At 45.8% G+C, this 23743-nt stretch overlaps 2 protein-coding genes and 1 non-coding gene across 10 annotated transcripts in view; 1 reads left to right on the top strand and 2 right to left on the bottom strand.

The window, feature by feature from the left end:
• LOC133370039 (SH2 domain-containing adapter protein D-like) lies at positions 1 to 17163 on the bottom strand. 7 transcript variants are annotated; one of them, XM_061595958.1, is made up of 8 exons: positions 14487 to 14573; positions 12709 to 12812; positions 9925 to 10054; positions 7738 to 7962; positions 6929 to 7135; positions 4324 to 4453; positions 3038 to 3157; positions 1 to 1606 (listed from the first exon to the last, which is right to left on the bottom strand). In XM_061595958.1, exons 2-8 carry the CDS (start codon positions 12709 to 12711, stop codon positions 1399 to 1401), a joined length of 1023 nt encoding a protein of 340 aa, XP_061451942.1. In that variant the 5' UTR covers positions 12712 to 12812; positions 14487 to 14573; the 3' UTR covers positions 1 to 1398. The 7 variants fall into 7 exon arrangements, with proteins under 7 accessions (XP_061451942.1, XP_061451943.1, XP_061451940.1 ...); XM_061595959.1 differs by having other exon boundaries at positions 12709 to 12817; positions 14487 to 14569; XM_061595956.1 differs by lacking the exons at positions 12709 to 12812; positions 14487 to 14573 and adding an exon at positions 17027 to 17163.
• A 2376-nt stretch (positions 17164 to 19539) lies between these two features.
• TRNAH-GUG (transfer RNA histidin (anticodon GUG)) lies at positions 19540 to 19611 on the bottom strand. Its single transcript has one exon. It is a non-coding gene; the product is annotated as a tRNA-His (tRNA).
• A 175-nt stretch (positions 19612 to 19786) lies between these two features.
• LOC133370038 (sodium/nucleoside cotransporter 1-like) overlaps positions 19787 to 23743 on the top strand; it is a 38779-nt gene continuing 34822 nt past the window's right edge. The window contains exon 1 of one of the 2 annotated variants that reach the window (XM_061595954.1): positions 19787 to 20048. Coding sequence is in view for 1 of the 2 variants with exons in the window: in XM_061595953.1 (XP_061451937.1) it covers positions 21067 to 21084 (18 nt within the window). In the remaining variant the exon portion in view is untranslated. Of the gene's footprint in view, positions 20049 to 20859; positions 21085 to 23743 lie in introns of those variants that run through there. The other variant, XM_061595953.1, reaches the window with a different exon arrangement.

The raw sequence follows: 23743 nt of genomic DNA, 5'->3' as shown, positions 1-23743 counted from the left end.
TAACAGCCATGAAGGTGTTCCATGTAATTCATTTTTTTATTTGTTTAAAGACGCCAGAAACAAAAGACCACCTGACTAGTACCAAATGAGGGTTTCACAATGCATCCTGGGCAAATTCATAATAAGAGGGATCCTGACACATGCAAATACTCCTATCACAGGAACATAGGAAACTGCCTTATACAAAGTCACATTAGCCATCCTTCTGGCCCGCATTGCTCACTACTACTAAAAGCAGTGGTTCTCCAGGATCTTCCCTTTCACCTGGGCTAGCTGATCCTTTCAACTGGAGATGCCTGGGATTGGACCTTCTGCAAGCCAAGCATGTGCTCTGTCACTGAGCTATGGCCCCTCTATCTTTCTTATCACCGTTTCTCTTAGTTCACTGAACCTCTGCCTGAAGGGTAGCTGGTAAGATCACCTTGGGCCTTTTGGAAGCAGTAGCAGCGGAGAGATGAGCAGATATCCAGCCATCAGAAGAGCCAATTGTAGGTGGGCCTCTTAACACACCTGAGGACAGCTCCCCAGATTTGACACATACAGTTGAAGTCAGGAGAGGCATTGTCACCAACTTCATTCTCCCAATCAATGGGGAGGTGGGCCCTGTCAAACAGCGGCCAGTCAGAGCCACTTGCCAGTGTGAAATCCTGTGGATAGTTAAATCTGCTAACAGGAAACTGCCAGCATCTCTTGGCCAAGGAATAAAGTTGCTGCTAATGGAGGTCAAAAGAGAGATGAGCCAGCTGTGAATCCAGTTGGACAAGGAAGCACTCTTCCAAGCAAGTTGTGGGCAGCTGGTTTGCACATTTGCAAGTTCCCACTCTTGTCCCTTTACGATTCTCAGTCAAAACGTGTCAGCTGCCTCCATTGACTACCATGTTTGATGTGACATCAAATGATACGAACACTTAATCTGTGATGCCTCATTCACACAGGCAACATCTGAAATAAGTGCATGCTGGAAGTGGCCCTGAAGGAGCACCTGTCGGATATGATTGAGGCCTTTTGGAGGGGGCGAATCATAGCAGTTCAGGAGGGCTTGACTCCTTCACCCTCAATGTGGCATCCAACTTTGTCATTCCAAGCCTTCCAACCTGAGAGCTGATCTTCTACTTTAGGGGACCTGCCCTGATGATGCCAAGAGGAGTTAACTGGTGCCCAACCAGAGATGGCCTGGAATCCCATCATGCAAAAGTATGGTTGCAGAGCAGAGGACAGAACATTCCCTGGATCTGAGCTCTGTTTCGGCTACCTACAACTTCCATCCTCATGACACCTCTGACCCCATGCAAGCAACTGCAATCTGGAGCCCCCCCCCCAAAAAGGCTCCTCTCTTGTCCTAGTGCTCACATGCACTTCCCAGCCAAGCTGCGCTCATCCCGAGTCCTCCTCAAGAAGTCACTGCTCAGCTGCAAGGCAACTGGAGGGTTGCATGGTGACCGGATAGAGCAAGGACATGTGCTCTGCTCCCTGGATGGGCAGCTTGTGGCTGGCATAGTGATGGATGATCTCAGGGACGTTGTCAAATGGTGGACTGTGCTGGCCTAGGACAAATTTCTTGTCTTCAGTCTGCAAGAGCTTCATGTGAAGGAAGCCTTGGCTGCTCCTAGGGGAAGGAACCATAGAAGGATGGGTCAGTTCAACAGATTAAAGCAAGGATGGGGAACCTGTGGCCCCACAGATGTCACCAGACTACAACTCCCATCATCCCTAATCACTGGCCATGCTGGCTGGAGCCGATGGGAGTCCAGCAATATCTGCAGCACCACAGGTTCCCCACCCCTGAAAAAAGCTTCCTCCAATTCAACCCTAAAATAAATGTTTGAACATAAGAACACAGGAAACTGCCTGATATTGAGTCAGAGCTGTTGCTCTACCTAGCTCAACACTGTCTGCACTGACCAGCAGCAGCTCTCCTGGGTTTCAGACTTGGGACATTCCCACCACTACATGGGAGATGCTGGGGACTGAACCTGGGGTCCTTTTCTAGCACTGAGCTACGGTCCTTCCCCTTAAACACTGCCCCTGAACACAGCTAAGACGGGGGACTGTCTGATTTTGCCTGGGAGTTACATAAACAGGGCAACAACAATGCCCTGTCTCATGTTACTGCACTCTTTGCCACTGAACCACATGCAGGTCTTTCCCCCCTGATCACAGAGTCTGAGTTGGAAGGTACTACGAAAGAAGCTTCTTCAAAAACTTGGGTAAATCCTGCCTTTCTTCCATCGTAGGATTTAAGATGATGTGCATATTATTCCCAGGCAATCTGGTCTCGCATCCACAACAGACCAGACCTAGACCTGCTTAGGCTTAGCACTTTATCGTATAGTGTATCTTCAGACCATGCTCTTGGACCCTGAAATTACGGTACCATAACCTGTGAGAAGGCCTTCTGGAGAAATGAAATGGAATTTTGCATCAATTTGAAATCTGTTTTCTGAAACTTTTTTTTAATTGAATAAAAAATTGATTTCTAAAACGAATTATTTGGAGGAATGCTAAAAAAATTAATCTTGCATCTTGGTTAAAGGACATAATGTTCAGTATTTCCAAATTCACTATTTTACCTCTTGCTCCCCCTACACACACTTTTAAATATAGCATCATTCAAAATGTTAAATGTTGCAAGAAAAATATTTGCAAAACAAAGTCAACTGAGGCAAATTGCTTTCGGAAATGCAATTCAGCTCTGCACTTGCTGACTGACAGTCAGGAAATAGAAAACTGGGGGGGGGGGTGGTGGAATGGAGTATCCTGGAATAGGTCCTGGCTGTCCTGACCAAAACACTCCAGTCCAGATTGCAACATTTGAGTGGCAGGGCCCCATTCGCTGATCCAACTTGTTCCTGCATCCTTTGAAGGGCTTTCCCAATGAAACTTCTTAAACAACTTTTGATTGTTATTATTATCACCCGCCCTTTACCAGCAGGTCACAGGGCAGGTTACAGCAACTTAAAATTCAGTATAAAACTTGAACTTTCATCAGCTGAGAACAGCATGCTGCGTACAGCATTGTCCATACTCACTCACTCACTTGAGGGAAAGGGAGAGGGCATCGTGGCTGCTCTCGCTGTTCCGCACCAGGTAACTGGCTTCTCTGCAAAGTTGCAGTAGCCCCTCAGCATCCACTCGGCTCAAAGTCCCGTGATACCACCTGTAGAGGAGGGAGGAAAACGTTCAATCATATCCCTATAGAAAGGCTTCAGGAACAATCGGCTGGAGATGCGGGATACTCATCCAATTACCAATAAACTAAATGTAAATGTACTGCCTTCAAGTCAATTCCGACCAATGGCGACCCTATGAATAGGGTTTTCATGAGGCTGAGAAGCAGTGACTGGCCCAAGGTCACCCAGTGAGCTTCACGGCATGTGGGGATTCGAACCCTGGTCTCCCAGGTCGTAGTCCAACACCTTAACCACTACACCACAATAAGAATTAGTTGTCCGCATGCCTCTATACCCCTGGCTTTCCTTTCATCCAGAGGCAGTCGTACACATAGAGGGCACCTTTCAGCAGATGGCACCTTTGACATTTCACAAAGCTCCAAAGGGAGAATCAAGTGTGAAATTGCTGATCAAGAAATCACAAGGGAATTTGATTGGATTTATTTAGGACTCAGTTGGAACAAAGGTTGTCTCCCTGCTGTAGATGTTGAATTAGCACAGCAAAGCTAAGAAAACTGTAAATTGCCGATTACTGCTGTCGTATGTGGTTATCGCTCATCTTGTATCCATCTGAGCTTTGCATAGAAATGTCGCAGATTATACCTCTTGGATATCATGGCCTTGGGCTCCAATGTTTGCATTTCTCTCTCTCTCACACACACACACACACACACCCCTCTGTGTGTATGCGTCTCTACATGTATGAACAGATATATTGTATTATTCCACATCAGTCTACTCAACTGAGTATAATTTATGCATCTGATGAAATGGGCTCTAATCCACAAAAGCTTATGCCACAATAAATCAGCCCTTAAGAGTCTCATGAGTCTCTTTTTGGGGCTCAATTTACAACTGCCATTCTTGTCTAGATACTCACCATCTCTACCTGGGCCTGTCTGTTATTGGCTACTGCTATACCCACCCAATAGGCCCAAGAAACGTTCAGGGGCTGGATGCTCACTTGGTGTCCCTATCAACAGAAGGGGCCAAAACAGTTTTCCTGAAATTCACAGGCACTTATTCCTACAATGTAGGAAGCTCAAGAAGTTGGATGGCATCAATGGTGCGGTGTTGAGGGTGCCTTGACACGACATGCAATGGAGGTATCTAGTGTTCCCAGCCTCCCCTCTCCCACACCCGAGCTACTCACGCCTGGCTCTCCAGTGGCAAAGTGGGATTGACACGTTCACCAAAAGCTAAGCCATGCTCCATGCTCAGCCAGCATGCGCTATTCCTCTTCTCCGTGCAAGACGGCAGTTGGTTCTTCACCGTACTCTTGCCTTGGGGTGGAAACACACCAATGTGCATGAAATAAGGAACACAACGTAGTGATGGGTCCCGAGGTGGAGAACTAGAGTGACTTGTAAGAGAGGATCACAGATTGGGGAAAAGTGCAAGAACCTTGGGAGCCCTGCTTTATAGTGGGGACAAAGAGCGAATTGTGGGTGCCCATGTGTGGAGGAACACAGGGCTGCATCCAGTGTTCTCTGTCTGCTAGCACAAGGGGTCTTGCACTAGCAGGCAACCGAGTTTTAAATGCTGCACAACAGAGGAATCCGGGGTAACAGCTGTGCTAGCAGGAATTCACTGTACAACTAACTGTGCAAACTACTGCACAACAAAATCACCAGTAACGTGCTTATGCTTTCTCTTGCACAACAACATTCTGCCAGCACAAAACATTTCACCAGTGGAACAAGTATCCCACCAAATGACTTTAATTCAGCACTATATTTGAAACAACCCTTAGGAAGTTGTCTCATGCAGAGTCAGACCATCCGTCCAGCTAGCCCAGTATTGTCTACACTGAATGAGAGCAGCATCTCCAGAGTTTCAGGCAGGAATTTTTCCCAGCCCTCCCTGGGAATGCCAGGGATTGAATCTGGGACCTTCCACATGCAAAGCATGTACTCTACCACTGAGCAACATTCCTTTCCCAAAGACTGTGTTTATTAGTTCAATCCCCATCTCTCATGGCTGCTCCCACTGAGACATGGAAAGGCACCTTCCTACAGGAAGTGATGCAAACAGTCTGCTTCATTACTTCCTGGCACCTTTCAGCACTCCCTGAAAGCCTTTATCTTGACAAGGTAGAGCAAGGAATCTAGAACTCTGCACTGTAAAATCAAGAGATTCTGTTATCTCAAGGGGAGGGAACAGGGTACCCTCAAATATATTGACTGGAACTCTTGTTAGCCTCAGCCAGCATGGTCAATGATGGGAGCTGTAGTCCACACCTTCTGGAGGATACCACATTGGCTACCCCTGTGCTATCTGTAGACCCCAACATTGATATTACACTAAACTGGGCCAATGTGCATATTTTAATGCAACTTGTATCATTTTTTTCTCATTGTAAATTTAATTAGAAATGTGTTGCTCTCATTTTTATTAAGAACTTTTTGAGGCAGCAGTTAAGATTCCTGCAACATCAGGGCATGAGGCAAAAGGACAAGGAGGGAGGAGAATGGAGAAAAGTGACAGGAGACCACAGTGGGGCTTCCTATCTGGTAAACATGCAGAGGATTGAGCTGTTAAGCTGCCATCCAGTACACTTTTATCTGAAAGAAAGTGCCACTGAACACTGTGGGATTTACTTCCAAATAAGCATGCACAGGATTGCGCCACAAGGCACATAATACAATCTGGGAGGCTTGTTGCATGCAAGAAATCTACTCTGTAATCACTGGAGGCCCCATTCTGACCCTCTCTAGTGTCTCAAGGCCAACTCACATGCTATGTCTATTTCCATGATTGTCTGGCCCCGATTTTTTTAAAACCACAAAGAAGTTGTAGGTAGCTTCAGATTCAACAGAGGATTGGACTGCGGTGGGGGGGGAGAAGAGGAGGAGGGCTGTTTAACCCTTCCATTGCCAACTGTTTACCCACTCAGAATCGCACATCTCCCCAACTGCTTTTCCTCTCAATGGGGAAAAGATGGGGGGACCACACATGCTTACCACCAGGGGGTGGGGAAATTTTACATGGACAAATTGCTGGCCAGGAAGGGATTAAACAGCCCCTTCCATTCCTCAATGCAAACTGATGCCACTTGTGGCTACTTTGATTTTTTTATTTTATTTTATTTTATTTTAAAAAAAGAATCCAGTAAAACAATCAGTCACAGAACGGCACTGTGCAGCCCTCAGCCTTTAAAGTAGGAGCTACCTACACACTCAGGTTTACCTGTATAATCATAAGGACTAGAAACTCAATCTTTAAATACAAGATTAAAAGAAAAGATTCTCAGGATCCTGTGTTGTCCTGCAACTCATGACAGTTGCCACAATGCAAATGCCTAGAGCAAGAGTTCCCAAACTTTTTCCCCTATTGACCACTTGAAAATTGCTGATGGTCTTGGCGGACCACTTAATGATTTTTCTGCCTCTTGTAGCAATTGTAATGTGCTGTGCTAGATGCTGTATGATGATGATGATTAATTAGATTTTGGGTTTTCATTGTATTTATATTGCTTCTTGTATTTCTTATATTATATCACAATTTGCATTCCATAGAATTCATATTGTAACACAATAAAATAGAGTATAAGAAAGACAAGAAGCAATAAAAACACAATTTGAAATCAATATTTAATGTGGGCAGTCTGCAGACCACCTGAATGAACTTGGCGGACCACTGGTGGTTCACAGACCACAGTTTGGAAACCCCTGGCCTAGACCCTTTGGCGATATTATCTCAATGGGAGTAACACTCATATTCCCATTCCAAAGCCTGTGTGGTTTGAGGATACCCACTACTGATATCCAGGTGACTGGTCAGAGTTGCGAAGTCCGGGAGGCTGGTACTGGTGTCCTGGAGCCTTGGTGGAGTGTCTGTAGGCAGGCATCTGGCACTGATGCTCTGAAGGGTGGGTGGTTCCTCAGCACCCAAGTGGTTAGTAGAGCTATCAAGCTGTCCAACAGGCGGGGGCCACGGTAAATCCTTGATTCCTTCAATCTCAACTGGAGAAATCATTGGGAGAGATAAGAAAGAATTCTGGAGGGAGGCTGGCTAGATATTCCCAGACAGCAGAATGATGCCCTGGGTGTGGGATGGCAACCTTGTGAACGAATGGCTAGCATAAAATGCTGGATGGGAAAGCGTTTAACACCCATTTCCCAAGGGCTGCTCAGATCTATTTGCCAGCTCCCACAGCTACGTACAGGAGACATCAGGACATCCAGCCATGCAGCCGTCTGCAAGCTGGTGTGTTCCAGATGTTTTGGACCACAGCTCCCATCAGCCCAAGTCAGCATGGCCAATGGTCAGGGATAATGGCAGCTGTAGTCTAAAACATCTGGTGGATCCCAGATTGGGGAAGGCTGACATAACATTTAGTTTGGCTTACAGTCCCACAGATTAAAAAAAACACCATGAAGCAGATTCTGTTAAGAATGGGCGAATCTTTCGATTTTGGTTTCTCACTTTTCCCATCTAAATTCAGTTCTACGCATTGCCACATCAGCTTGCACATTTGTGATTTTTTTAAAAAACAGTCCTCACAAAAATTCCTCAGCATTTTAGTGTGAATTTCTCCTAACTTATACATTACTTCATTACTTGCCTGCAAAGACCCTGGAGATCCGCTCCTTCTTCCACTCCCAGGGTTGGTCATATTCCTCTGGCGGCCGCTCATCATCTTCAGGCAGCCACGAGTAACGGCACTGCAAGCCAGATGGTTGCTGGAGGTCTGAGTCCATTCCATTCTCAGATGCTTCATAGGGAGTATCATACAAGTGCACAGGCTTTTGAACAGCTAGCCCATCCTTGGAGCCGGTCTTCTGAATCTCTGGTAGCAAAGAAGGAAAGAGTTCACTTTAAAATAACCTTGCAAATAATTCAAAAATAACTAGCCTGCAAGAAAATTTTACCCACAGGCTAGCAGAAGGAGGATAGAGAGCTCTGTCCCTCTTGCAGTCCTGCCCCAGCCCACTCACTTATCTGCATGGATTTCCATGCACTCACCTGCAATGCAAATCCTTTTTGCCTCTATGGCAGGTTCCCACTTTTTCCACCCCCCATGAACCACTTGAAAATTGCTGAGGTCCTTGGTGTACCACTTAATGATTTTTCTACCTGTTGTAGCAATTGTAATTCTCTAGAACCCAAATTATACTACTATAAAATACAACATAAGAAATAAAATAAGCACTAAAATATCAACACAAATTTTCAGTGCAATGGATGTGCCATCTCCCATCTTCAAACACAAATCCAGATACGCCATGCACCACCAGAATGATGCTCATGGACCACTAGTGATCCACAGACCACAGTCTGGGAACTCCTACTCTATGGCTATTGCTTAAAATGCAAGGTTGCTTTAATATCTCTCCCTCGATTCCAACCTTGCACATCTGGGATTTCACATGTAAAATCTGAAACTACATCCGAATTCAGTTTTTTATACCATACTTGAATAAGGGCACCTTTAGACAACCTGTTGAATGCTGAATATTCATCCTGACTGCACAAAGCTTATGTGGTGGTTAGATTATATCCAAACTTGACTGAGCATTTGGTCCAATCTGTTTAGGGGGCAGTTATATGACAATAAGTATTCATCCTGCATTCATCCTGATTTCCTTGCATGGTGTTTACATGCCTTCCTGTCACTCATTTGTTCATCCCACAATTTTCAGAGCATTTGCCTGTCACTTCCCAAACCACAAAAAGTCAATTGCTTTTCTTAAAGTGGATTTGTTGCGCTAGGGTGACAGACCACTTTAATTGCAGAAACCTAAAGTTCTGGTAGGTGCTCAAATCCCTCCCCCAAAATAATAGCAGTCTGGAGGCATCCTAACATCCTGCTGCTTATTGCTTTTAGCATTCTGTAACAGGAAAAGCCAGCTGTGGCCATTCATTTGACTTTCGTATTTGGGAAAACTGTTTATGGACATGGCGAGGAGCAGGTGGTGGGAAGCTCCTTCAAGCATGAGATTGCATCCTCCCACATTTATTTATTTTAATGTATATGCCACCTTTCTGCCAAATGTGTGATGTGGCAGTTAGAGTGTCAGACTAGGACTTGGGAGATCCAGGTTCAAACCCCACTCGGACATGAAGCTCACTGGGTGACCTTGAATCAGTCACCATCTCTCAGCCTAACCTACATCACAAGGTTGTTGTGAGGATAAAATGTGGAGGAAGAACTGTGTATTCTGCCTTCAGTTCTCTGGAAGAAAGGCAGAATATAAATGCAGTAAGTAAGTAAATTAAAAAATATGACCTTCAAGGCAACTTAATATAATATCAAAAATGGCAAATGTCATAAATCAAAAACTACAAACCAGCAGCACGAGCAATGAGCATGGCACTATTGTTTTGTGTGTTTTATACTTTTTTATTTGTTTATTGAATGCATGGAAGGCATCCTAGAAACACAATGAATTGAAAGGCAAGACTGAAATGTATTAAATAAACAAGCCAACACTACAGAACGAAATGCTGAGTATGGGAAATTGCCAGCTAATGAAAGAAAAATCATGTATGAAATACAATAGATTTATTTGCACTAGGTCCTCCTTCCCCAACCCAGTGCTCTCCAGATGTTTTGGACTACAACTTCCATTGTCTCTGATCATTGGCCTTGCTGGCTGGAGCTGATGGAAGGCTGTGCTCCAAACTCCTGGAAGGTACCAGGTTGTGTTCTGTATTTCAAAGCCTTCTCTTCAATGTTGGGGACAAAATGCTCATTCCAGACATGAGAGATCAGCACTAGAGAAGGCTAAACATCTAACTGGCACCTTACCTGCCAGCAACTTCTGAGCTTCATATGGTTCCATGTAGCCTTCACTTTTCACCCTTTCCTGCTCCTCTGTTGGACCACTAATGTCTTGTCTGCTATCAAATGGATCAGCATAGTCTTCCAGAATCATCATCTGAAAGGGAGAAGACAACTTGGTTAGTTAGGAAGATAAGAAGATGACTTATTCAGAGTCAGACCACTGGTCCTTCTAGTTTAGTACTGTATACACTGACTGGCAGCAGCTTTCCAGGGTTTCAGACAGGAGTCTTTCCCACCACTCCTGAAGATGCCAGAGATAGGACATACATGCATACATACAAAGAATATGCTCTACCACTGACCTATGTCCCCTCCCCCTTAGCAGGACCAGCAAGAGTGCAGGGCTACTTCCAGATGACCTGTTTATTGAGCATTCATCTTGAACCTTTTGCGGGGAGAGTTTAGATGATGTCAGCTACTTGTTGGGCATTCATTCTGATTTGTTTGCAGGGAGAGTTTAGATGACACTCCAGCAAGCAAATACTATTCCACACTTTCCAGTGCATTTCCCAGTTACTTTCATTATCACAGAAAGCGATTACATTTTTGAGGGGGAAGGGGGTTTGTTGCGTAAGTGCTGCAAATCAACTTTTAATTGCGGAAATCTGAATTTGTCGGTATGTGACTGAATCCCACCCAACAATAACAACAGTCTGAATCCCATCCAACAATAACAACAGAAGCATTAGCAGCTTTCCCCTGGGAATAGGCAAATGTGCTGCTGCAACCGTGCTGAAGCTAAGCAGGCTGGGGGCTACAATCCTAGATACTAGTAAGTCCCATGGAATTCAGTGGAATTTACATCTGAGTAAATAGGATTTGTATCATATGCCTAGGAACCCTAATGAAAGTTGCTTTGATTTCACAATGAAAGAAAAATGGAAATGGACTGTCTTCAAGCTGATCCTAACTTATGGCGACCCTATCGAATAGGGTTTTCATGGTAAGCGGTATTCAGAGGTGGTTTACCATTGCCTCCCACTAAGGCTGAGAGGCACTGACTGGCCCAAGGTCACCCAGTGAGCTTCATGGCTGTGTGGGGATTCGAACTCTGGTCTCCCAGGTCATAGTCTAATGCTCTAACCACTACACCACACTGGCTCTCCAATGAAAGCAAGGTGGGGTATAAATAAATAAATGAAATCTATGCAAAGGCACTGGGTACATAGCCAAAGAGGCCAGCCCCAGAAAGCCATTGTAAGAATTACATTCATTGCCTGGTCTTGAAGCAACCCATCAATGGAAAGAGCAGTAGCTCGGTGGCACAGCACACGCTTTGTATAGAGAAGGTCCCATGTTCAATCCTCATCATCTCCAGATAGGGCCAGAAAAGACTCCCACATGAGGTGGTGATGGCCACCAACTTGGATGGCTTTAGAAGAGGATTAGACAAATTCATGAAGGAGAAGGCTACCAATGGCCACTAGCCATTATGACTATGTTCTATCTCAACTGTTTGGATACTCTGGATACCAGCTGCTGGGAACAGCAGGAAGGGAGAGTGCTGTTGTGCTCAGGTCCTACTTGTGGGCTTCCCATGGGCATCTGGCTGGCCACTGTGAAAACAAGATGCTGCACTAGATGGGCCACTGGCCTGATCCAGCAGGCTGTTCTTATGTTGTGTTTCCTCTCTGAAACCACGGGAAGCTGCCGCCAGTCGGTGTAGATAATGCTGAGATGAACCAATGGTTCACCTTTGTATAAGACAGCTTCCTAGACTCCTATGATAAAAAAACCATCAACGGCAAATGACTGTGTAGCATAGAAGAGACAAAGCATGAAGTATTAGTTCCCCTCTATTTAGCACTGGTTAGGCCTCATCTTGAGTACTGCGCCCAGTTCTGGTCTTCGCACTTCGAGAAGGATGCAGACAAACTGGAACAGGTTCAGAGGAAGGCAACAAAGATGATCAGGGGACTGGAAACAAAACCCTATGAGAAGAGACTGAAAGAACTGGGCATGTTTAGCCTGGAAAAGAGAAGACTGTGGGGAGATATGATAGCACTCTTCAAGTACACGAAAGGTTGTCACACAGAGGAGGGTGGGATCTCTTCTCGATCGTCCCAGTGCAGAACATAGAATAATGGGCTCAAGTTGCAGGAAGCCAGATTTCCACTGGACATCAGGAAAAATGTCCTGTTAGAGCCATACGACAATAGAACCAATTACCTAGAGCGGTAGTGGGCTCTGCAGCAATGGAGGCATTCAAGAGGCAGCTGGACAGCCATCTGTCGGGAATGCTTTGATTTGGATTCCTGCATTGAGCAGGGGATTGGACTTGATGGCCTTATAGGCCCCTTCCAACTCTACTATTCTATGATAGCAACAAAGGGATTATTTATTATTACTATTATTGCTATATTTATATCCCGCCTTTCCTCTAGGAGCTCAAGTTGGTGTTCATGGTTTTCTCCCTCGCCATTTCATCTATTCAACAACCCTCGAGACGGTGATTGGCCCAAAGTCATCTAGTTCGCTTTACAGCTGAGTGGGGATTTGAACCCTGGTCTTCCAGGTCCTACATGGTCCAACCCTCTAACCACGACACCACACTGGCTGTTTTAAACCCATACAACAAGTTGAAAGGAACTTCAGCTCCGCACATAAGAAGAATGGGCTTGTTTTGTTATTGCCGTTCACTGTGGTGGGATGGGTGCAGCAGGCTGCAGGCCTTGTGGCAGTTGCTTAAACGCAAAGGAACAACCCAAATGCTTGGAGGCAGATGGAGAGGGGTGAGGTGGAGGCTACCATCGAAAAAAGCAGAGGGGGGGGCTTTCCTTCTTTGTATCTCCCAGTGACCAATTTTGAGTATGTCCTGAGTCGGATCCTTCACTCCATACAGAAGCTGCTTCCTGTGCTAGAAAAAAAGAAGCTTCCTTAGATTTGCAGGGAAAAACAATTAAAGCAAATGAATAAATCATCTTGCGGCACCTTAAAGATTAACAGCGTTGACTAAGGGTGGCATTAGCTTTGGTAGACCAGAGTGACTAGAGTCTCCATCTCTTGGGCTGCTTTCAGAGATGGGGCTTATTGTGTTAGTTTAAAGGATTAAAATGGTAGCACTTCTGTCCCTATTTCTACAATTCCTTTCACACTGCAGTACCTGTTGCATTAAAGAACAGCAGATTTTTCAGCGGATTTACCTGCATTTCACGCAACTGTCTTTCACATGAATGTCTTGTTTTTGTCCCTCACATCATACACATACATACTGTAGTTCTCCACTGTGTAGGAGGTCTAAGATCTCATCCCATCACCATGCAACTCTTCTCCCTTTAGCATCTGACTTTTTTTTTTTTAGTTTGTATAGACACAGAGGGGTGTGTCGGAAATGCTGCTGCTCCCACACACCCAAGCAAGGAAAAAAACCTACACACCTAAAAGGTGGGAACACAATGCATGCTGGGATGCCTGTCACGTCAGTAGTTGCAGCTAGTAAAAAACTCCTGTGATTTCCCAGGTTCCCAGGCTTGCAAAAGGATTATTTCTAGTATTTATCACAAAAATAAGCACTCAACTTGCACTATATTCCACTAGAATTCCATGTCGTGTGAAAGATCAAATATAATGCGCAGGTGAGAAATTGTCAGAATAAAGGAATAAAGTGCAGTGTAAAAGCTGCCTTGGAGGAGAAGGTTGTCAATGGTGACTAGCCACAATGGCCATGTTCTACCTCCACGGTCACAAGCAGTATTCCTCTGAATACCACTTGCAGGCAATCAGAGGTGAGGACAGCTCCGTTGGGCTCAGGTCCTGCTTGCAGGCTTCCCATTGGCATCTGGTTGGCCAATATGAGAAGAGGATTCTGGACTAGATGGGCTGCTGGCCTGATCCAGCAGGGCTCTTCTTATGTTTAAATGCTCTTAGATGCAAAAGCGCTGCCCCATAATGCAGAGGCAGCCAGTGTAATGGCCTCCAGATGTTGTTGGACCACAGCTCCCATCATGCCTCACTAGTGGCCATGCTGGCAGGGGTTGATGGGAGTTGGAGTCCCACAACCTCTGGAGGGCACCACGTTGGCTACCCCTGCTCTAATGGAAGACAGACATATGTTGCTACAGCAGAAAAACCTTGTGCCCGGTGGTGCCAAGGGAGCCATGAGATAAAAGGGGTAGCCAGTGACATTTCGATGCAAAGCAGGGACCCCAAACAACAACAACACTTCTGGTGAGGTGGGCCCCTGCCCATGAAAGCTGAAGTCTCAACAACGACACGCTGACTCGGAAGTCAGCCCCACTGTGTTCAATGGGGCTCACTCCCAGGTAAGGGTGTCTGGGATCGCCGCCTAGGCTTAAGAAGTCTTTTTAAAAGGCTCCTTTTGGGTTTTGCTGAAACGGACTAACACCGCAATGACAACAATAGGACCCGACTTCTGACTAAACAGGGCTGAAGCCAAAGCTCCCTCCCCCTCGTGAAATAGTGTTGTTGTTTTTTAAAAAAGACCTCCTGTTCTAACAACTGTGCTCCCGCCTCCAAGTTCCCTCCGCCCCGCCACAAGGGCCCACCGAGGAAGAGGACGATCAAACCTTGTCTTGTTGGCCCAAGGAATCGCCGGGCCCGGAGGTAGCGGCTGCAGTCTCAGCCGCCGCCGGTTCTACCCTGATGAGGCGCCGCCTGGGCGAGCGGCAGCGGCGGCCGTCGGTGGTGGAGGGCGGCGGGGCGCTCCCTGCGTAGGGGTCTTCGAAGTCCCGCTCCCTCTGCAGGCGGTAGGCGGCCAACAGGTCGGGCTGCTCCGTATAATCCGGCTGCGGCGGCACGGGCTTGGCGCTGCGGAAAAGGAGGCGATCGCGGAGCCAGCGCGCCATAATGCGCCCCCGCGCAAAGCTGCCGGGCGTCGTGCTGAGCCGCGATGGCGACCTGGCTCCTGACGGCAACCCAGAGGCCGCGGTCCGACTGGAGCTTCAGCTTGCCTGCCGGGCTAGCCCGCCGGCGCGGAGTCGCTGTGCCCGCCCATCTCCCCGGATCTCCCCCTCCTTTCCCTTCGCGTTGCTCCCTCACAGACATCATGTCTCCCTTTCGCTCCCTTCTTGCACCTTGGCGTTGCGATCTCCAAGGGTCCGACCCCACCGCCCCAAGCCATGCCCTCCGAGAGGCCGCACTGCCGCCTTCTTGAATATCGCCCGTGTGCCGGATTTCCCTATTGATCAGGGACGGGCCCAGTTTCTTGTCATAGGTCTGTATCCAACGCTAGTCAAACTCAGAGTAGGCCCATTGAAATTAATAGACATAACTTAGGTCCTGTAGTTTCAATGGATCTACTCTGAATCAGCCACAACCTATAGGCCCGAATTTACCTCTTTTAATATTATTTTTAAATACTTTAAAAAAATTGTCCCTATTTTTGCTTGGATCTCTGGAAGATAAATCCAGTGTGCATGCAACTGTACTCAGAAGTAGGTACCACTGAGTGCAGTGTGACTTATATCGCATTGTTCGTAGTTGTGCGAAAGCAGATTTAACCACACGCAAAAGCACTTTTTCGCGCAATGTCCTCAGGACAACCGAAAAATAATGAATACACATAGCGGGCATGTCACACATTTTGCAGTCGTCTGGATGAGCCCTTAGTCTCAGGATAAGTATAGGGCTGTAGCCTTGCTTCACAATCCTAGGCGTGTTTACTCAGTGCTGTGTTCAGAGGGGCTTCTGCATTTAACATTGCAGCCCTATATGTTTACTCTTACTGAGTTCAATGGGGCTTGGCTGAATTACACACCATACATTTAAAGCATCCCCTACTCCTTGGAATTGTAGTTTGTTAAGGATGATGGGAAATGCAGCTCTGCGAGGGATAAACTACAATTCCCAGGATTCTTTGGAGGGACACTTAAATGTATGGCATATACAGCCGCAGTAAGTGTGTATGGGATTCCAGCTCTGTACATGCACATGCATCTTAACTCTGGTGCATATGCATTGAATATTTCTACCCCTCATATTGAACATATGGAAAGGGGGGGGATAAAAGATCACACACACCATTTCAGCCCCCCCTGCCATGTGTTCAGCTTGACATGCACATAGATGCTGGGAAAACAGGCTTCCAATCATGCTCATAGAATCCTCTAGGCATCATCAGAAAATCCCTGACCACACATGTAAGTTCCGTGCACACATGAAGATGAGCATGTGGACATTGCAAGCAGAGATGGTGCATGCATTGCAGACCCATGGCTCATCCTCCATGCATTCCACTCACTCTGTGGAAATGTGCTCATGTAAGAGGCAAACACAGACGCAACGTGCCAGAGCAACACTTCCACTTCTGCAACCAAGCCTAAGCACATTTAACCAACACATTCTTTCCCTGTTTATCCCACCCTCTCCTTCCTCTGTTGTTTCCCCTGTGTCAGGCTTTAGATTGTATGCTCCTCGGAGTAGGGTCCTTTTCCACTCTGTAAAGTGCCAAGTACAGTAATATATTAATAAATACATACCCATAACCATAATTGCTTTGCGATGTCTTGCTGGAAGGAATTCATAAATAGAACGAAATACGTAAAAATAAATTTACCTCTGCGTAACTGTCCATCCTGAGACTAAATGTTGCTGACAGTGCTCCTGCCCATGACTTTCTCCCAGATAAGTGTGTAAAACAGAGTTGCAGTCCAATGTGTTTACATTTTTTAAAAAAACATTTCTCCGACGCCTCCAAGGGTCAAGACAGCACAGGGAAGGGAATTATTAAACCACAGTATAAAATCAAGCATCTGAAAGATAGCACAGAGTTCCTCTTGCAGGGGTGGGGGGAGAGTAAGCTGAACAGACTTGCTGGCAAGACCAAAAGCCAAATAGATAAGATGTGTTTGGCAGGTAGCAATCCTTCCTAAAAAGACAGCAAGGAGGAAGGACTGCAGATTTCTAGGGAAATACCATTTTAAAGCAGGGATGGGGAATCTGAGGGTGGGGGCAAATGCAGCCTTCCCGGCAAGGGTGTCCAAGGGAGAAACACCCCCTCCCAGAATTATGAACGTAATGTGTGGAGTGGGTTGCCAATGACCTGCTGTAAAAATTCCTGTACTATTATCCTTGCCCCCCCCCACAGTATTTCTGTGGATACGCTTACCTCCAGGCCTCTGTGTCTGGCCTTCAGGGATGTCCCCAGACCACAAACCACACCAGTCCTGCTTGAACCCTCCTTCAGTGATTTTGCCTGGCTGGAATAATGCATCCTTGAATGCTGATAATGGCTTTTGCTTGCCTGGACAGAGAATAAAGAGGGGTGTGTGTAAAAAGTAGCCTACTGTAAAAAAGGTAAACGTCACATTCTCTCTGCACACTTTTGCCTCTGGCCCTGCCTACCACTAGCATATGGCCCCTGGAAGGTTGCCCAGAAGGGAATGTGGCCCTCCAGCTGGGGGAAAAAGTTCTCCACCCCAGCTCTACAGCCTGGGGCAGCTAATGCAGAGGCACTGCTTCTAGCGCTTTAGCCAGAGTGGGTACCCAAAGCAGGGCCTGGGTAAATGACTGAAGCTGGCATGAGGAATGAGACAGGATGGCATCCCCCCATTTTTTCAACTTTTGAGTAACTATTTATTGCACTTGTCACCCTCTGATGCACAATTTATCCCTGCTGTACAACAGACAATTTGCAGCCATGGACCTGATCACAGTAACTCCTGAGCTCCATCTGGGAAGAAGGGCGGGATATAAATTTAATAAATAAATAAAATAACACACACCCCATTTGTTGAATGGGCACTGATGTTGTCAGTTTCCAGCGAATTCAAAACTGTACAAATTCTACTGCAACAATGGCCATGTAAGTTGGTGATGTCAGCATTTACAATGAATATTTTTTGCTCCAGCTGTTGAATGGGTAAGAGAGCAGGCAGCGTATAACACAGAGCTCATTAAAAAAACAACGCGTGGGCCACTGCTCTCACCTGATCACCAGAAGGAACCCTGGATCTAGGAGTACACTCAAACTCCAGACCTTCTGCTTCAAGAGAAGCATCACTGCAATCCCACCCAGAATAGGCTGAACACCAAGGAAGCCAGGAGAAGCAGAACCCATTTTATTTCTATAGGCATGATGATTTTATGATCTGTGTTAAGTTTAAAAATTTCCTTTTTAAAATTAATACTGGCAACCTGTTTTGTTTGTGCTCTAACATGTCAGAAATGAAGAAGCAGTTGTAAAGCACAGAATGGAAGCAGAGGCAGGGGAGAAGAAAAATGTCAATTGTGTGCTTCACTACTGAAGTACCATGACTATCTAAAGGTGCAGGGCTGTAAGATGGAAGCACTATGGCTCAGTGGCCGAGCATCTTCTCTGCATGCACAAGGTCCCAGGTTCAGTCTCCAGCATCTCCAGATGACACAGAGAGAACTTGGTCTGAAATGGACCAGTAGTTTGACTCAATAAAAAGCACATTTCTATGTTCCAAAGATCATTAAGTCCAGGGTCTAAAGTTACCTAGCTGCACCATTGATCTGCAGCTACATCTGGAAACCTAGACTCTGTACACAGTCATCCACCTGCAGTGGATGAATGTAATCTCAATCCAGAATTGTTCATGCTCGTCCTCTGCTTTCAGTCTAGAGTGATTCTGCATCCTGCTGCCCGTACTTGATATATGTTTGAAAACCCTCCCCTTGATTAGGTTATCCACACCTTTTCCTCCATGCGCACACCCCAGGTAAATAAAGACTGAAGTGGTGATTGCAATCTTGGTATACGCCCCCCCCCACAACATCACTTCCTCCAAGGAGCTCAAGAAAGCATACACTCTTCTGTCCCTCTCCAATTTATCCTCACAACGACTATAAGGTAGGTTAGGTTGTGAGCCAGTGACTAACCTAAGGTCATCCAGTGGGCTTCATCACTGAGATGCGTTTTGAACCCTGATCTCCCAAGTCCTTATCCTATGCTCGTAACACTGCACCACACACAAATAACAAAGTCGATCTTGCAAACTTGCCACCATCACCTGATCCAAGCATCAGATGAGCCTCAAACAGCAAGGGTGCCAGAAGCAACATACTCATTATGAAACTCTCTTCTGCTGGAGACTCTGCAAAGTCCAAGCCTGAGCATTTTAAAATAAGCATTGCAATATTGTTGTGTGCCCCTTTGGAAGGTGGGTATAAATGTTCGTTTGTTTTTTAAAAAACTGAGAAAGATCTTCCTATTCAGGCTGGTCTTTGGGGCTCAGAATTCAGTTGGCAAATGTAGGGAAACGTAACTGTATTTTATTAACATTTATTTTGCTTGGGTGGGATGCTTTTGTTACCAACCCTGGTCTTTTTGGACAGGGCATGCTGTAAATGGAAAACAAAGTCGTCATCTTAAAAGAGCATAAATATATAGCATCTAACCTACCACAATACATGAAAATGTAGACTGTTTCCCACCAACCCTCAAGTGGGGTCCCAAGCAAATGCTCACGCATTCCTCTGCAAACTAAAGATCAATTGAGTATCAAATATTGCTGCCCTAAGCAAAGTGTTTTCCTTCTAGCCGAGCCGTGCTTCGAATACGGGAGCAAAACTAAGTTGTTACCTCATAAAAGCACAGTTAAAACAAACCAATCAACCTTTATTTTTACCAAATTAAAAAGAAAACATTTGCCTTTTTGCCGTGACTCGGATTCGAACCGAGGTTGCTGCGGCCACAACGCAGAGTACTAACCACTATACGATCACGGCGAGCTGTTACGGCTGTAACAATCAAGCTTGGCAGCCAGCCTCTTCATTATTACAGTAGCTGACGTCACCCTCAAGCAAAGATTCAGTTCACTATTTCTGCGTTTATTTTACTGCGCCTGCTTTTGAACGCATGCGCTTTATCACGGTTGGTTCTCAGGGTGCGCCTGCTCTCTGGGGCAGCCTATAATTTTAGAGATTAGATTGTCTCGGACTTGCGTGCTCGCGCGTATTGTTGCAAACTTGATTGAAGGCTTTGCTCGAATGTCATCCCCTTGGCTTGAGCGCTTTTGGCCCCTAAACCGCTGATCTGCTGCCTGGCAGGATTATTTATTTATTTGTTTAACAGATCAGAGAACCCGGTGCGCTGATTACCATGGCTGTCCAGTAACACGCGTTCAGCATCAACGTGTACTATTCACGTGTTTTTAGCATCAGTGGTGAGTTTGTGCTTCATAAATGCTGAAATGCTTTTGCAGGTTACAATCCTATGTACACTGATCTTTTGGATTCGCTTTTAAATTCAGTGGGGCTTGTTCCTGAGCAGGCATACAAGAAGATTGTGCAGTAAGCCACATGCAGCGGAATCCTATGCATGTTTACTTAGAAGTTAATCTCACCAAGTTCAGTGAGACTGATCTGGTAACTAGGTTTAGGATTGCAGCCTTAATTATCCCCCCCCTTTGAAATAGCTTTAAGGCGCCCAGTTTCCTACCTGTTTCTGGCTGAACTCTATTCCTGGCGTTTTTCATTATTCCTCTTTTCTCCTTACCGCCTTATCACTCTTTTACGCAGTGCAATTATTAATTAAACTTCCTAATAAGTTTGTCCAATTGTTATTAAACTTTTGCCATAATAAATATTTTCTCCCTTCTCTGACGTGCCAGATGAGTTGTTATTGATGCTTTGTGAAATATTAAAATACAAATTGCTACATATGAAGAAAGTAAATTAAACCACACCAGTTAAAAAAAACCCAACAAATCAAGTTATTTGACATACATGTGTTCAAATATATATTCAACTAATTTGTCGCTGAATGGGTCCTTATAGCGAAGATTAAATCATGCCCTTTTACATAGCCCTCACTTCCGTCTCAGAGGGGAAAGGAAAGTCCACTGAAACTGGAAACCTGTCCTAAATTTTAGATAAGGTAGTCTTTAGTAAGTTTATTGGCTTGGTCAGACGGTGTGTCACTCTACCTTTTTGCATCTCTACGGTAACTTCTCCGCCTCGGGCAGAGCACGCCGACGTGCTGACGTCCCCTCGGAGTTTCATCCCCGCCCCCTTAAGAGGTTATCCTGCTGTAGCTCGCGCCCGCTTGAAATTGAAACGCGGCATCAGCCGTTGGTCCGCTCTTAACGAGGGAAGGGCGCTATCGTGAAGCGCTAGAGCGCGCGGGAAATAGTTCTGTCTTCGCGGTGCTGAGGACGTTGTTGTATAACCCTTTCCGCCAAGATGGGGGAAGACGTCATGGTAAACGTCTCCGGCCCGTTTGGTTCTTTCCCGCCTTTTTTTTGGTCCTACACCGCAAAGACAAAGGGCAGACTGAAAGGTCGCTGCCCCTGAGGTGGTACATCCCTCTCGGAAGGGGGGTATCCTAGAGAGCCAGTTTACACATTCTAGTCAAGTGATGGTTCAGCTTTCCCTGGGCTGTGGGAATTTACTCAGCAAGGGGAGGTTGTCGTTTGACATGTTCCTCTGTAGGAAATGGGGTAGGAGGTGGGGATTAAATATATATTTATTTAAAATAATAATAAAATAAGGATTATTATGTTTAACCAAGATGCTCTTGGAGGTCACTGATTCATAAGGTCGCCATAAGTCGTAATCGACTTGAAGGCACATAACAACCACAACAAATGTTTAAGCATGTTGTAAAACTGCCTCTCAAGAAATTCAGGTGGTAGGTGGGAATATAAACCTAACCAAACAACTCCCTCCGTGAGCTAGTATATCAGAGCCAATAAGGAAGTGATGCAAGAAGTTGTGGTAACATCTCCCCTTGTTTCTCTGCTCCCCTACTCTCTTGTTTCAAAGCAGCCACAGAGAGGGAACCAGGGAACACTCCAATTCGGATCAAAACAGCAGCACTGCAGGATGAGTGTTTAATCCTGTGCCATTTTCCTCATCAATATCACCGGAAAGGGCCCTGAGGGGAAGGTAGACAAGGGCCAGGTTCACATGGGAGCTAAAATCCATATTGAATATGAAGCTTTTTCCTTCCTGATAAGAGTTCCACGGTTCACACACATCCCTCCTTCCTACCTTCCAATTTCCTGTTTTGCATTCACACACATTCACGTTTATTTGCATCGCTGTTTCCTTGTGGCCCTCCCTCCAAATTTCATGCTAACTCTCTCAGAATGTCCTGGTCCCTAATGGAGCAGGGGAGGGTTTTCTGTCAATTTCACACTAAGTCGGAGACTGGGGTGCAACTGATACCAAATTACTTTTTTTCTGTTGTCAGTTTCATTTCTCTAGACAAAGCCCTTTGTTGTGAAGAAGGAATGAAATGTTTATAGTGCGCAGTGTGTATATTTTTGTGTTTGTATGTTTGCTTGCACACAACCTCTTTGTGAACAAGGCCTTAGTTGCAACAGGGCTTCTGCAGGAGCTTTCTCTGGGCTGCGTCCTGGCTGGAAAGTGTTAAGATGGGGGGTCGAGTCGACCCCCCTCTCCTTCCTCTCCAGAAAACTAAGCAGGGCTGTCCTGGAGCATCCGGCAGCAAGTCCTGCTCTCTGGGCTGCATCTCTTCCCTCCTCCTTGGTGCCTTCGCTGGCCAGCAGGACTGTTCACGGCTGCCGCCGTGCCCCTGCCCGCACCCCAAGCACTGGCCCTAAATGCCCTGGTGTGGAGCAAAGTGGCTCCTCCTTCTCCCCCCCCAGCAGAGAGAGGCGCAAGGGAGAGTGGCAGTGCAGCGCCACCTCTCTTCCCTCGCTGCCCCTTCTCTTCCCTCGCTGCCCCTGCCTGGCTCGTAAAGTAAAATAGTGAGTAAACGGAGCGCATAGCTGGCTTAAAGGATCAAGGTAAAGAACTTGCTGGGAGGGAAGTGGGGGGAAGGAAGGCTAGAGCGACCGGAAGTTTGTTTGTCAGCGGCAGGAAACAAAATGATGTCCATAGACAGTGCAGGGGGCAGAGAAAGGGAGGATCTAAAATGGCGAACAACCCGTGCAGCCAAAAACAGTGGAGAAAGCTACCACACACCAGCCAGGCACCGAAGCGGGTGCAGATTTTCAAACCAATTTCAGATTTTTATCACATTGATTTAATCCAGATTTAAAGGCAACAGCAGTTGAATGCACTCACATTGGCAAAAACATCATGCAAACGGTCCAAATTAAAAGGATCTGCAAAAAGCACCAGATCCGCTTCTGAATGGGCCATCAATGACCTTAGAGAATTCAGCTGTTCTGTTTTATGTTTGTTATTTTTAGTATTTTGAAATGGTAAACCACCATGACTGTCTTGACAGAAAGGTGAAATATAAATACTTTAAAAAAAAAAAGCACAGGTACCTACCTTTTTCTTCAAGCAAGCCTAACAGCATCTTGAAATGGGTCAGTTGGGAAAACAACATAGGAATTATATACTCCATCACTCAGTACTCTTGCTCCAATAAAGATCCTACCCCTTCAGAGGAGATCCCTTGAGAAATGGAGATCCAATCATAGATCCTCCATGTTGTATCTTCTTTGTCCCTCAGTCAGATTCAGTTATTTAAGAGCATTACAAATGATACATGTATCAAAAAAATTGTAATGGTCTGTACATTCTTGTTTCAAACCTTGTAAAGCTGCCAAAGGGATCAGGGATGTCCATTAGGAATCAGACTCATTTGCCCATCCCAGCCATCTAAAATATCTTTCAAAAATCTGTTTTTAAGAACATTGTATGAAGTGCAGTACAAAATACAATGAATTACGTTTTAATGTCTTGGCAGCAGATCTAGTGCAGGGATTGCCAGTGTGCCGTTCGGTGCACATGCGCCCACAGTGGCATTATCTGGTAAGCACAGTGTCTCACCATGTTGAAATTAAGCTTGAAAGAAGCATTCTGTTGTAGTCAATAGAATAGGTTTGTAGTTTGTACTTCATTGTGGTGTGTTAGTGGTAGCCATGACAGTTTATCTGGT

The sequence above is a fragment of the Rhineura floridana genome, chromosome 14 (genome assembly GCF_030035675.1).
Source record: "Rhineura floridana isolate rRhiFlo1 chromosome 14, rRhiFlo1.hap2, whole genome shotgun sequence".
Taxonomy (NCBI): Eukaryota; Metazoa; Chordata; class Lepidosauria; order Squamata; family Rhineuridae; genus Rhineura; species Rhineura floridana.
This window is presented reverse-complemented; position numbering and strand designations above follow the sequence as displayed.